At 37.5% G+C, this 15,786-nt stretch overlaps 1 protein-coding gene across 9 annotated transcripts in view; it reads right to left on the minus strand.

Moving 5' to 3' along the window:
* TENM3 (teneurin transmembrane protein 3) overlaps positions 1–15,786 on the minus strand; it is a 321,876-nt gene that overhangs the window by 127,739 nt on the left and 178,351 nt on the right. For 5 of the 9 annotated variants that reach the window (XM_086612225.1, XM_086612224.1, XM_086612223.1 and 2 more), the window contains one exon: positions 11,710–11,947. In XM_086612225.1, coding sequence (XP_086468351.1) covers positions 11,710–11,947 — 238 coding nt within the window. Of the gene's footprint in view, positions 1–6,671; positions 6,765–11,709; positions 11,948–15,786 lie in introns of those variants that run through there. The other 4 variants (XM_086612219.1, XM_086612218.1, XM_086612226.1 and 1 more) reach the window with 2 other exon arrangements.

Genomic DNA, 15,786 nt, shown 5'->3' on the forward strand with positions numbered 1-15,786 from the left:
ATCCATCATATTCTCCTAAGCCTTCTACTGAATCGACTTTGAGTGAATGCAGGTTGAGAGAAATGTAAATTTTAGTGAATTTATGTTTTGGTGACATATTTACCTCTTAGGACCAATAACACTTCAGGAGACGTGACTCATCTGCTCAGAATTCAATTGTACTCCTAATGACGTGGCTTTGATGTTTTATATAATGGTATTATTGAATTTCTGGGAATAAAAACTGTAATTACTCTGTTTTGTGATGAATACAGCTGTGATGATTTCTCACTTGAACTAAAAATAAAATAACAGATTTTGTTCAAAAATGCACCTACTTGGAGACAGTAGCAATCTAATTCTGCTTTTCAAAAGTGTAATGGCACTTTCTACAACAGTTTGCAGCGCCACAAGGCCAACGTAAGCGGACAAGACATAAGGGTAGCTGTAGCTTTGTCTTTGTATTTCTCTGATGGTCCAAAGGGGCACAGGAAAGTCAGACAGAAGAGACTTCCGAGGTTTAGAAGATCTCATTCTCTACCTCAAATACGTCATTACAGACACATGCAGAGATAGTGTGTACCTATCTCTGTGTGAAGACCTAGCATTTTATTTGCTATTTCCATACAAAGAAATCAATTGATCTTAAGAAAGTAACTTCAAGAGAGGATATATCCAGTTGCAGCTATTTTAGTTTGCTCCAACTTCTCTCATTTACCTTCTTTGTATTTCTCTCTCCCTGACTTTCCTTAATGCAAACCAGCTGAATTTTTCCCTCCTGGGAATGGGTTATCATGCTTTTTGTTTGTTTACAAAACCCCTGCCAGATACATTAACTGTCAGAATCAGAAGAAAACCATTAACTGTGGAAAAAACGGTGGTCTGACAAGGCAATCAATCATTGCACTGCATCTACCAGCTGGTGTGCTCTCTCTCTGCTGACAGACCCTATTCATGCTGGACCGACCTGGGTTCTCTGAGTGAGACCATGACCTTCACCTGTCACTTGACATTAGAGAGCTCCGCCTGGTTCACTAATGGTTAGATCACATCAATAAATCTGATTCCTTGCACTGAGTTGAGGAAGCAGATGGAAAGAGAAGATTAATCTCTGCCGACTAACGCTATAGGGAAGATGTAAAAGATAACAGAAATTACTGGCTAGGTCTCATATGAACTCTGGTTCACTGATGCATGAGATCAGCTTTCCCAGTAGGCTCCAGAAGGAATTGGATTTTTGTTTCTCCGTGAGCACTTTATGCCTGTCTTCATCTTCTGTTAACATTCTTCTGAGATGAAACCTTGTAGCTGGTGGTGTTTGCCCTTAGCACAGGCTTATGACTGACTTCCACAGAACCATATGGCTGCATTTAACATAAATCCAAGCCAGCACAGAAACTACATTATGCTGCTAATTTGTCTCAGTTTATTTTCTGTGCAGAATCGCAATCAAAAAATTGCTTAGGAAGAGATAAAAGTGAATTTCCGCTTCCTCAGAGCCAATATTAATACTACCATAATCCCGGAAAAAGCTCCAAGATCACATCAGATCAAATGATGATCAAAGTTTGAAGGAAAGGAAGAAAGAAAGAGAAGAGAGCTATTATCCATATGCAAAAACAGAGGAAACATCTGTGGGAATTGGAGATAAGCCTCTTCTAACAGCTTATTCAAATGTTTCAGAAAAACACTTTACATATGGTAACACTTGCTTGAATTTGGGTGGGTTTACACTGAGGACCTGCTTTCTTTATAAACTGAAGCTTGAAAGCCAAGAAAGAAAAAAAGTACTACTAGGGCTGCAAGTGCTTTCCTTACTGCTTGTGTGTTCTTCCACATCTGGCCCCTGGCAGGTTACTGCTCCACTGCTGGCTGCTGCTGGAGGAAGACTGGAGAAGTCAGGCATGGCAATCTGCAGCAAGTCAGACGCGACAGTATCCCAATCTACTGTGAAAGCCACCAGGACGCGCTGACTTGAAGGACTGGATATTGACAAAAGCCCCAAACTTCTTCTCTTTAGGTGTGCAAGAGTAAACCTCTTCCTCTGCAGTGCATCTACCTTCTTGGTGGTGTAAGAAAGAACACATTGCTACAGCATACAGAGGGCACCTTTAAACATCCTATTATTTGTTCCTCCAAATTCAGATTCGGGCTGCTAGCTTTCTGCCCCGGAGAAGTAGTTCAGTTCTGTGTTATGCATACGCGTGTCTAGGATCAAAAGAACCAGTATAATCAGCCGGCTCTGCTGAGCCTGCTCTTTTGTGCTCCTCTCTGCTTCGCTGCACTCTGTGAGGATGAGCAAGGGAAGCAAACAACGCTAAGCCACGCTTTGCAGAAGTGAGCAGGAGAGCTGGATGAAAAGAATGACTCATGGTGCTGGGTGGGCAAGCAAAGAAACGTGCCGCAATTTTAGTTACTCATACTCTGCATTGCATGATTGTCCCTACCTACCTTTCAGAGGACAGTGAAACTAGGCTTATGTATTGCTGAAAAAATATCAAGTGGCTCTGTTCTACTTAGAGGCTTCTTCTGGGTCTCTCAGAGGACTAGTACTTACACAGATTTCCATCTAAGTTACAGTAAGTGACTTGTCTCTGGATATTGTTGGTGATACTCACTTCTGAAGAAGGCAGCAGTTGGAGTGAACCTGACAGCCCCTTAGTGCACTTTCTTATACTGACGGTGTTCATGCTATTCCAGTTCGCTCTCCAGAGGAAAAGAGAGTGGAGGAAAGTGTCTGAATTTTGCAGAGAGACTGGAAATGCTCATGTGAGCAGTAAGAATTTATATTACAACTCCTTATCTTGTTCTCTGCTCTTCTGGAATCATATTCCTACCAAGACAGAGACACAAAGAGAGAAAGTTGTCTCTGAGATGAGGTATTCTAATCTTGGCTAGTTCCTATCTTGAATATTGAATAAGTTAAGCTTTCCAGGAAAAAAAAAAAAACAAAGAAGAAAGGTAGGGCACAAGTTCTTCCCGAATCTCTTTTACTACCCTTGCTGTCTTCATAAAGTTGAAAGAGAACAATTTCTCTAAATGTCTCAAAAGGCACAAGGAGACAATTTCAAAAAGCAAACGTGGTTTAAGAGAAACTCAGAGCTGCATTATTTATCCAAAGATTAATTCAGAAGTTGGAACAAAGGCTGAAATTTTGTCTGCAGCTGAAAGACCTGACTGAGCTACTGGACGTTTTAAAAAGGAAACAAAACCAGAGGGAAGTTAAAGAAGTGAAAATATTATTCTGCGAGTGACTGATAGGAACTGATTCTGCCTCAAGCTGCAAGCAGGCTGAAGTTTCCATCATAATGGATCTGTGAACCTTAGCTCACTTATTGATGTCCATAGCTGTGGTTCTCTTGCAATTCTGAGTCTGTGATAACCCACGATGAACTCTGTGCTGCCACTACTACATTAACAGCAGTCACTCAAACAGCCAGATTCATGACACTGCAGTGACAGCACTGTCATAACCTCTGAGTTACAGCCACCACCACTTGGCAACGGGGCATGTACATGTGATGCAACTGTCATTCCTGTTTTCCAGTCCTTATTGTTCCTTGGTAGAAACTTGTACACTTCACTTGCATACTCTCTCATGCACAACGTGCCAACGTTTGTAGACTTAAGAGGCCACCATTCAGGGATTCAACAAGGCACAGGGCTACACCTTGTGACGAGAAGTGACGCTTTATCTTTAATGGTGCTTATTTCCACAGATGCCTTTTTGGAACGGGACTTCTCTTTGTGCAACCAACATTATCAGAGATGCTGCATACTGGCACTATAGAGTCATCCAGATCTTTGCTTTGCTATGATGTCTGGTATTGTTTTCTCATCTGTTTGACGGTGACAGAAAGAATCTCCAGAATCTGTTAAAATTTCTTCTGGTTCAACTCGAGCTGCACTTATCAGAATGGCAGGCTTGACTGCAGCCATGCAACCATAGAAAGAGGTTAGCTTTCAACTTTCTGAATTTCATGTGCTTAACTTTAGTAAAAAAAATGTCAACACCTTAAAGTGTTTTGTTGTTTAACTGCCATTTTTTTAAGCAAGTTTGAAGAAACTTCAGAGACTGGATAGAAATGCTTCTTATCAGCCATCACAGATAACAAAATCTTTGGTTTGATTATTTCCGGCTTCTGCCACTAGTAGAGCATATGCCAGCAGCCATGCTTTCTCATCATCTTGAGTCAGTCCTATAGGTGATGAGGTGCATGCTATTTAAAGGGATTTCATGAGTAATCACAAGCAGTAAATGACGATGAATAACTTTCGTTTTCATCCTGGATATACAGTCTCTCTAATCCTCTAACATGTTATCTAAGTCCTACCTTGCCTAACCAACCACTCTCAGTTTCTCTTTCTGGACTACTCCATCTACCCACTTGCATACTCACTCCTATCCCTTAATGCCCAGATATTTCCAGTTTTCTTCTCTCCACTCCGCACTCCTGACAACCTGGCCTCTTTTAAACTCAGCTCTCCTGAACTTTTTCCCCAATAGATGATAAAAATCCCCAGCAAACCTCCTTGCAAAGAATTCTTACTTAAATACAACAGGAAATTTTCAAACCCCAACCCTGTGAAAACATAAAATTTTCAGAAAATGAGGAGATTCTATAGAAACAGAAAATGCTAGGAAGCTTTATCTATACGAAATACAAATATGGTCATTTGCTAATAGAGAATCTAATGGGGTTTTTATTTTGATTTAGACATCTAAGTAACTTGGGGAGAGGACTATCAGGTTAGGTAAAAGAGAAACAGACTTTTTACTGCAATCTAAGCTGATTTGTCAACAGGTATACCAACATATGTTTACAGATAAGAGAAAAGAATAGTGGTACCAAGCAAAGCCAAGAATACATACCATTAAAATACTTTGAGATTTCCAGCTGTCTTATGATAATCAATGCACTATGCACGAATCTCTCAAAGCTATAAACAACTATTCTTTAGGTCTAAGGCATATGAACCATTAGCATTTCTACGTGGAATGTCTATTTCTATTATCATTATTAACAATAAAATTGTCAAATACATTAGATTAATATTCTCTCCATAAGCCATACAAACTAAGACATAGCATATCATAACATAACACACGCATGACATGAAAACAAAGAAACAAATATATAATGATTCTAGCTGTGACACAGTATGTTAGCGAGGTTGATAAACTGAATCTTCATGCTGATAGCACGTTGTAGTCTCAAATCTATTACGCTTTAGAACTGATGTGTTGTTATCTCTGGACAAATTTCACACCAGGAGATGATCCCTGCTAGCATAATTTTAAAAATGAAGGGATTACAAACAAGATAAATTTCATTGTATTGTTACCTGAATTAGTATCAACTAACAGGACTTTAATATAACGTAGTCCATTTGCCTAGATACTTGCATTTGGTGGTCCCATTACAAACATACAAAGCACAAACCAGGCATGCTTCTATTAACTCTACTTCAGCAATTATGCATCTGAATCAGTATTGTATAGTAATTGGTCTACAGGGAACCATAATATTTGGTTTTGTTCTTTTTTAATACAGTGTGCTTACATTTTTACTTTAAAGAAAACATATAAGGGTCTTCCGGTAAATATCTGCAGTATCCATGATTTTGCTGATAATGATTAACTAATTGAATTTTACATCCATTCTCTTCCTGCTGTTGATTTTAATTTGTGACTAAGTGAAAGTTTAAGAGTTTCTGGAACATGAAACAGATCAATGTACAGTGCCAATATATTTTACAGATAAATTAGTTATTAACAGGCAGATGCAGATCTCATTTAATCAAATAGCACCTTATCCCTTTTATAATGTTAAGAATTACAACCAGAAAACCAGAATTTGGACATAAAACTCTGATTTTTACCATAGTATAAACGAAAAACAAAAGGTAAATTTATGATTAATAATTCTTTACTAAAATTTAGCATACTGTGATGATTAACAGGTTGGAACTCATTAGAAATGGTATTGCTTTGTTTGTTTTGAGTTTGTTTGTCTGGTTGGGGTTTTTTTGTGTGCGTGTGGCTCAGAAACCAAGTATACTGATTTGGCATAAGAATGCCAAAACATAGTTCAAATATAAGACAGATATTAATGACAAAGTTAAGAAGACATGGAATGGTTCTAGTAGAAGTTTTATTTAAACAAATTGAAATATTCATTTATATGAAATTCTTTATTTCCAGTTATATATTTATCAGCAGTTCTGATTTCAACTAGCTTGTAAAAAAAATATAGATTAGATAGATAATTCTTAACTTCCTTGATTGCTCATTCCTTATGCTACATTAATACGTCATAATACTTCTAAACCAAACACTTGCTAAGTAGTAAATACATTACAAAGTAAGGATCAGATCTGGCAAATGTGTAAGCATGCAAATAGTTTGCAACAGCTTGCAGAATTAAGCCATGGAGAATTAATACAACCTCAGCTGAACTCTTATTTTCTTAAGTGAAAGCAAACAAGATTTGGCAAAAGTTTACCATTTTGTATTTACCATGAGTCAGTATGACAGATTATTTAAAGTATAATTTTTAAAAGCATCAGATATAAAGATGGGGAAGTCTGTCCCAGATGTTTTTGACTACTGTAATCAATTTTTTTTTAAAAATCACATTTTGTCTTCTGTGTCAACGGTTAGCATCATGCAAACACTTAGAGTCACATACCCATAACTGCTATCGTGATATGTTGGAGAAAACACATCCATCTCTATAAGGTTGTCATGACCATTTGCAAGGACTGCTTGATTTCCTAATTCTCTATACACAAAGATACAAAAAGATGAAATTAGAGTGGCAATTTCAAATTAAAGAATGGGATGATCCCACAAAAAGCATATACTAATTCTATTGCATAACTTTCTTTATCCACAGATGTGCAAAACTACAACTGCATTTTGAATGCCGGATTTATCTGCCTTCCATGCTGTCCTCTGAACTCCATGCTGGATTGTAACTTGAAGACACGGTGTTACAAACAAGGCTACCATTAGGTGGTCACTACCCTTTGGTGATCTCTCATTTATGTGCAAGTCCTTGAATGAAATTCCTGGCTGCTGCCCGTGGCAAGACAGGCTTAAGGACTGAGCAGTGCATAGTGGGGGATGTTGTTTACTTGATGAGGCTGGACCACAGATGAAATAATAGAAGTGAACTGAGACTATTAAAAGACAGTCTCTTGCTGGCTATCCGGCACAGCCAGTCAGCCAGAAAATATGCAGAGGGTTGGCTACCAGAATGAGTGGAGATCTCATGTTCCACAAATGACACTGCACAGCAGCAGGGGACGGAACGGAAGTACCACAGACTCTGGCTCTCTCAGGCAATGGCGAGAAAACGAAGGGGGAGAAACAAAGCTATGCACTATTATTTTGTTTATTAGAACTGCATATTTCTTTTGTCCTATCTAAAATAGGAAAAGATTAGTTTTGGAAAAAAAAATTTGGGTCCATGCTTGCTTCAATGACTGCATATCTTTGAAGAGGGGGAATGATAAACTCAAGGAATACTGCACAAATACAATTCTGGACTATAAGTGCTTGCCTAAGAGACGGGACGACATACACGGCACGGTCAAATTCCAAGTATTCATGCTGACAGCAAGGGGTTTTTGAGCAGGAAGGATGCTAGAGAGATCAAGCAAAAATCTAAAGTAAGACACTATTCACACCAAAGGAAGCTTATAAGCACACAGGGTCAGTGTGCTAAGATTCAAACACAGATGCTTGGTGAATACCCAACTGCATGAGAATGTCAAAAGAAAACAGAACTTTTTTACTCAACTCTAGCCTTTGAAAACAATACTGCTTGTTTGACTTCATGAATGTGTCTAACGTGTGTACATACTGACCCCCTAATTATGGCATGTGGATCTTTAAAAAAGCATTAACGCTTTCAGCAATCTCAGTAGAGTCCTGTTTCCTCAACTGGCAGACCAGCAGTGCGGCATGCCCGCACTGATACACGGGGTCTTCAGAAGAACAGGACTTGAACTCCATCCGCAGCTTCCGCCTTTATTTTGTAGCATGCCTTCTCAATATAAGTAACACATCTAATCAAGTCCATGTGAGAACCTGGAGGCTTACACAATGGAACAATTTTGAATTTGATTAAACCAGGCACTGTTTTAGTGGGTGGAATGTGTAATATAGCTGCTCTGAGCAGACTTTAACCTCCAGCAAGACTGTGCTTTTGCAGACAATCAATCAGCCTCTATGCAAATTGATTTAAGACTTCCCTAGAAACTATCAACACCCTTTCCACACCTTAATCAATACTGAAGGTGCTAGCTTCATTGGCAATCTACCCCAATAAAGACATATGGGTATGTTCATCACACTTCAGGAGTTTCTGAAATCTTCACATTCTAAAATGAAGTTTGGATCAAGCTCGCAGAACGGTTTTGAAGTAACGCATTCTAGGAATTGTTTTGTCTGTACCACTTCTGAGGTATTCTAGTACTTTAATTAAATCCTTCAAAATGCTGAAATATTTTCCAGCCATCCAGTATTTCTTCAATCAGTTCCCTCTTTCTTCTCAGCAAATTCAGTAGCTAAGTAACTGAATACAGTAATGTTCCTGTCCACTCTATTGTCAAGTATAAGTTAGGGGTAGGAGAAGACGAAGCAGTATCAGTATAGGCTATGAAAAACATGCTAGTTTCTTGTTTAGTTTCTAAAAAAAATTAAATAATTCACAGTCCATCATACAAAATATAGCCATCTTTCAAAAAATGAGGTATTTTATACAGCAAATCAAGTAAGAATAAGCAAAGTAGTTCTTCAATTCATTGACACGTTAGTACAGATTCTGAATAAAGTTACGCAATATTCTCAGAGATTTATCCTTGACTGGAATACGTAAATTTCTCCTTACTGACAAATTTATGTTAGACATTCAAGGCCTAAAATTAATGAAATATTGCCTGAGAAATGCACTAAGAGACGCTACCACTTTACTTTTATCAACAAATTTATGAATTCTAACATACTTTTCCTCTGCACATCTCTAACACACATAACTGATTGCGCATTAGAGAATTTCTGCACATTCAAGCATTTAACAAAGAAAGCATTTAAAGAAGTGATTTACTAAATATTTTTAAATATCAGTAATTTAGATCCTACTAGAATTCGAAGTCATCAGAATGGAACTAATGATCCTAGTGCTCAAGAACTAATTACTAAAACTAGTAGGTGAACAAAAATTTGAGACCAACGATAATAAAAACCCTACTAATATTTAATTACTTAATCATCATTTCTAATATTCAGACTCCTGACATTTAGTCATGCATTTGCATGATTTTGGCTGTCCAACTAGTAATACAAAGAAGAAATGGGTCCTGCTCAGGCAGAGGGATTGGACTAGATGATCCTTTGAGGTCCCTTCCAATCCCTAACATTCTGTGATTCTGTGAAAATGGAAAGTTATTCAATATAGTCCTGCTTCTTTATTTTTTCAGAAGTTAATATTGTTCTATAGTGCTGGCTTCTCTAGCAGATCTACAGCTGAACCTAACTAGCAGTAGGCTGGGGAAGAGCCAAGTAGTAAATATCATTAAATGTCCAATGAGAAGGTCCTGTGGTCTGCAGGAAATCAGAGGACATCTGCAGGAAATTTTCCAATTCCAATAAATTGGAATTTCTGTTGGACATTATTGATCTGTCACCTCACAGTTCATCCATTTAACCAGTAACAGCAATGTTTTACACAAAAGTATTAACTCTACACAGAGCCAAACTGCAGAATATTCTATTAAATATACAACTGAATCCAATATTACGAAATATATATTTTCAAAGTCACCTCCATTACTACTGTAAAACGATAGGGACTAAAACCTCCCTCAGGCTTTGCAAATACATTCCTCTCACCTACACGCACATACACAAAACCAGCCCATTCACTATCCAGCTATACTTGACAGCAAGTTGTATGTCATTTTTATGCCACCCATCACCAATACGAGCCTACAGAGGTAGAAGGATAGGTATGTATATATGCTGACATTCACATTCTGTACCTCTAAATGGCCATCATCTAAGTTAGAAAGAAAAAAAAGAAAAAAGGGGGGGGGGGGTGGGGAAGCTGACTATGGGCATAAGCTAAAATATTGCCAAAGATGAAATAAACTTTCTTTTAGGCTGAGAAAAGAATGACGGAAGAGACCTATCACAAAGTTGTTAATATAGTTGACACCGAGCCTAAGAATCACACTCAGTAGGGAACCTTAACCAAAAAGGGAAAAATCAATGACAAATAAGATGGGTTCTTCACCTCCAGAGTTCCAACCAAGTGAGACTATTAGAGAAACTACAGTAGGGCTCTGTCAGTTTTTATGTGAAATTTGCACATTTCAGCTCATTCACAAGTGTTCAAAACTTGAACACTCAAATACCCCTAGCTTTTCATCAGGAACATTTCAAAGATGAAAAGACTTTACTCAGCAAAAAGTATTTACTCCAGATTGGAAGTAGTATTCTCATTCAAGTCCTATGTCTTTTTCTTTATAAACACAATTAAAACATACATGGCAATAGATGCAAACACCAAAGACCTTACCCGCCTACTGAAGATTAACCACTGTCTGGAAAACATCAAACATCCTATTCCCACTACAAACTTATTTGTTCTGTAAGAAAACTCTTTCTTAATGTACTAAATTGTCGGAGTATGATGATGAAATCCCTTCAGTGGAATCCTATTCCACAGTGTCTATGCCTCATAAGCAATACAGGAGGGCCCAAGAAAAGGAACAGCCATTCCCAACAGCCTGACAGAAGAGTTTCCTGAAACATCTTTGGGGACAAAACTACCTAATAGAGAATCTTAATATCATGTATGTTTTGAGTTAGTCAAAATCAGCTAGACCATCTTTACTTTGCTTCAAAACATAATTTAAAGGAATTCAAAGAATGAACTGAAGGGATTTCATAAACATTAAGAATTACTGTCAGTTTCAATTTAGTTATAAATGCTTAGTTTGATGACTAAATTGGAATATTATGGCCTTCGTTAATAAAAAATTAGTGCTGATTGAGTGTTACATGAGTATTAATTAATCACTGTAGGTAAATTCAGCTCTGGGCCAATAAGTCCTATAAATTTTTTTTATGTATCATTCTGCATCATACATCATTCTGCATCTAAAGCAGCTAGTGTCACCCTTTATATTAGCTGCTTCTTTCCTAGAGCCAGTTATCAATTCTAAAAGACAAAAAAGAATGAGGATGAATTTATCATTATACCAGAACTGAGTTCTTTCGTCTCACCAAATCCTAGACAAGTCTAATAAACACACAGTCTCACATGGGTATTTCTTTAAAGGGACCAAGTACGAAAGTTGAAAAGCATTCCTGAAAGTTGCTTGACATTCAATTGGTATGGTAGTATATATTTAACACATAACACATCTGGCAAGCAAAGCAAGAAATTTCTTCAGTCAAAAGTCACAGATTATGAACAGGAAGGTGCTTGTCTGGAAAAATTAATATACTCTCTGAGTCCAATTACTCTGCAATAGGCATCGTAAGGGAAAAGAGTGCCACTGTGGATTTCAGAGAGAGGACAGATTTTTTTAGCACTGAGAAGTTTTCAGTTTTGCTTGCTGAGTGAGGGGAAGTATTAGCTGCTGGTCATCTTTCACCAAGTTAAATGTTTTCTTTAGAAGTGCCACAGTCTGTAGTAGTACCTAAGTAATTACCTGCTTTCCAGTGGTGCATTACTGCCAAGGACCCAGCTGTCCTGCAGCTGGACTGACTCAGGTGTGGTTTGCAGCTCGGCGGGCAAAGCAGCCGGCGGGGCCGGACTCTGATTCCTCCTATTTGTCAGTGAGTTTCTGTTAAGTGAGGTGATGGATGGGTGATGCTGTGCTGAATGTTGCTTGTGAGAAGGTGGCAAAGGCTGCAGGGTCGACTGGCCTTGGTTATTTGGAGGTTGTTCTAAGAAGAAAGAAAATTAAAGTTCGTTATACACCATCTTAGCATTTGCTACAACCAAAGCAGAATCAGAAATTCAACATAATCCTATCATCTAATATATTTGCATATTATTCTATTAGCAGACATTCAGTGACATTCTCTAAGAGCAAGTTTACCCTTGATACACAAAGTTCTAATTAATATACAACAGATGGTAAAATTGCTTTTGGTTTTAATTTGTTTCTTTTTTTTTTTTTTTTAAATCTGGTTTTATTAACACCTACAGAAAATAGCATCTGACAGATCCCCTAATGTGCCTTTAGATTTCCGCTTTTTTTAACAAACCAACCCTGAAATTAAATGGGTAATTTCAGTAGAACACAAAGGTTTTCGAAATGCATATAATCCCTATAATTATTTAATGGAGTTTTTTAAGCTTTATTTAACTGCAATAAATTATTACAAGCTAGTTGCTAAACAGCAGTAGACTACTCTAGTTTAGTGCATTTCAAATAAGGCAGATCTGCACTATGATCTGCTAATAGATGCTAAGTATTCTTTAGCAGAAGGTCACTCTGTGAAGCAGATGTTGCTTCATGGATATTTAACAGACTGAATCACATCTGATTACAACGTCAGAAGACTCATATACTTAATGACCGTCACATCCATTAGAACACACACAGAACAGATTTTCCAATTTCACACCATGCAATATAACTACAGTTTGGAGTAAGTCACAGGTGATCAGAGAGTCAGGCCATCAACACAAAAGAAAACATTTTTTTTACTTAACCAAAGCATACAACACCCAAAAAAATGAAACTCAAACAGCAAACCCCACAATCAGATACCTCCATCAATGTTAGGTTTTAAGAATCTGTTCTGTAAAATCAGTAGTAAATAAGTCAGAAACAGAAGACAAACCTTGCCATACAACACAATGAACACAAAATCAAAAAAACCCTCAAGACACTTCATTTATCACGATTTCGCAATGACTGATGACACTTAAAAATGTAACACTTAACAATATGTAATTCAAATTGCAATCTATTTCCTCAACTAATGTAGTAGAACACACTAATACAAATGCAAGTCTTAAGCAGAGCAGAAGATACAGGGCCTGCACTTCGCCCACGGTATAAATGCTTTCATGTAGTTTTTAAATTAGTTGTTTGATCTTCATAAGCAATTCCCTGTTTGCAACTGGTTATAACTGCAAATTGTTACAAACCCAATAATAATACCTTGGTACAGAGAACACAGGAAAAGTATTTATGTTGAAACAGATGTTTGCAATAACTTACAGGTGACTATTATAAAAATAACAGTGAGTAATTTCTCATGTCATGAACATAAGAAAATTTGAGAATGTTAAGGAACAAACGTGCTAAACTTAAACAGACAATCCAGCCTTTGGAATAACTTCCTTTCCAAGAATCTCATTCTCCTTTCCAATTATCTTGTGTGGTCAACATGACTTTTGTCAGAAACAACAGCAATGCTGAATCTGTCATTAAAATAATGACAGAATTTTCATTGCCAGTAAGGTTTCCAACACCAAATCCCTAATACACTAATGAAAAATTACCTTCCAGGAAGAATACAACTGATGCGCTTTGTCTTTACCAAAACTGACACAAAGGCTGTCACTGCATGTGATGACCATCACTATCAAGGGCTTCAAGCCACATTTCAACAAGCCAGCTAAACAAAAGTTGAAGACTAACACTAGTAAAGACTTTTTTTCCCATGTCTACTTAAAATTTTATCTGATTTAGATTACAAGATATCTATCAGCTGGTACAGTGTTAACTGTGGCCCTATATTTTATAATATACAGGTGTATGTATATATATAAATATATATAAAATATATACAATATAAAAAGATGCGTATATACTATATAAAATATGCATATATATACACACATATGTAAAATATATATGTATGAATGATTAATTACACGACAGAAAAAATTACAAATTAAATTAAATATTTTTCCTTATTCTATTTTTAATCAGATAAATTACTTAATCAAAATTGTCCTAAGCATCTGACTTCTTGTCTGTTATTCCCTTTTTCACTCTCCTATCTGCCTAGCCTTGTTCAACAGTGTTGCCATGATCAGTTCAACACCATCCTGCTCTGCAGCTCCCACCAGCTGAAATGTTATTCTGATGTCCCTCTTCTTCATTAATTTCTCTTCTCCTTTAAAATCTCAGCTGAAAATCAATGTTTTAATCTAAGTACTAAAGATCTTGCACCATCCTCAGCTAAAGACAAAGCAGAGGATAAAGTAATGTTGGTCTCTCGCACAAACGAGGGTGTGAGTAAGGGCATCAGCCAGAAAAAGAGATAGTAAAGGCTCTGTAAAGGGTATTTATACATTCCTCAAATAAATGCATAGATCTACCGATAACATAAGTACTCAGACAACATGCTGGAGGAGTGAAACTGTATTCCTCAGCCCATAGGCCAGCTACTCAGGCCACCTTTCAGGATTTAGATTATTCCCCCAGAATATGAACCTACAAAGCCCTTCTGCCACAGAATGTATAAACATTACTGACACTGAAACTACAGAGTAACACATAAAATAAATTAAGAGTTGCAGGATGAGCTTGTAACCACAAGGCGTAGGCTAGAAGGGAGCTAGAAGAGCACAGCAAGTGTAACTTCACAAAGATCACACATCCTCGAAGCCCACTGTCCCTCTCCATGGGATGCTGCCAGGTGACATTTTCTAGTGTCCAAGGGTGACTTCAATTGGCAGGGAATCTACAGCCTCCACAGAATAAGAAATGCTTGAAAAATCTGGAATGATTTATTCCTCTTCTAATTGTGCAAGAGCTACAGGTAGAATTGAGCCTAACAAGATTAGATTTTCCATAAATCAATAGAGCTAAAATCTATATTCCTCTAAATTTCCTTGGTTCTGTGTTGTTGTTCTGAATGACAGACCACTGAGGTCTGCTCCTTCGATCCTTTCTTCAACCTGTCAGATTTCCTGAATCTACAGTTCTGATTGCCACGCAGTTTCTAACAAAAACTTCAATCTTGCACTACTGATTTGTGACGAAGATATAATCATCACAACACTCATGCTTTGAATGCTGTTCTTAAGCCACATCCAGATTCTCTTTTTTCACTCCTCTTTTAAGGAGTTAATAGCTAAAGAAAAACTTTCAGTATTACTGCAACATTCACATCAAGCTATCAGTCTTACGTAGTAACTAAGCCTCTCAACATCCCTGTGACACTTTGAAAATATTTTCATGGCAGATGCAGGGAAACTGAGGCATATCTATCTGTTAAGTGGTTCACACAGGTTTCCCGAGAAATCAGCATCACAGCCAGAAAAGTACTGGGGTTTTTGTTTTTCATGATTAATGAATTGATAAATACAGTGGGGCTTCATGACACAGATACATACTTCATGAGCTCTGCAACACTACTCCTGGTGAAAATACTCCTGCATGTGCCACAACAGCCAATATCGAGACCCTGTAACTCCTCCTTCCTCTCTATCAATCAGCTTGTTGGAAAATGGGAATCCTGAAGGGAAACAGTTCTTCCCTTGGCTAGTGAAAAGACCAGTGGTCCTGGGACTTGGCCAGAGCCCTCACAACAAACCACTTATTAGAAATTTCCTTCCTATAGACTATCAGGAAGAAGAAAGAGCATTCAAATCTGATAAAGTGCAATTGTGTTGAAATACTTCAAAACCATTGCAGAAAGCTACAGTTGCTTTGCTTTAAATTGGCTTTTAAATGCTATTCTAATTGTTTTAATCTAAATGGGAATGTCTGGTTTACACTAAAAACAAGCAGGTATGAGTGCAGGTGGGCTTATGT

Source organism: Tauraco erythrolophus, chromosome 5 (genome assembly GCF_009769465.1).
Source record: "Tauraco erythrolophus isolate bTauEry1 chromosome 5, bTauEry1.pri, whole genome shotgun sequence".
Classification (NCBI taxonomy): Eukaryota; Metazoa; Chordata; class Aves; order Musophagiformes; family Musophagidae; genus Tauraco; species Tauraco erythrolophus.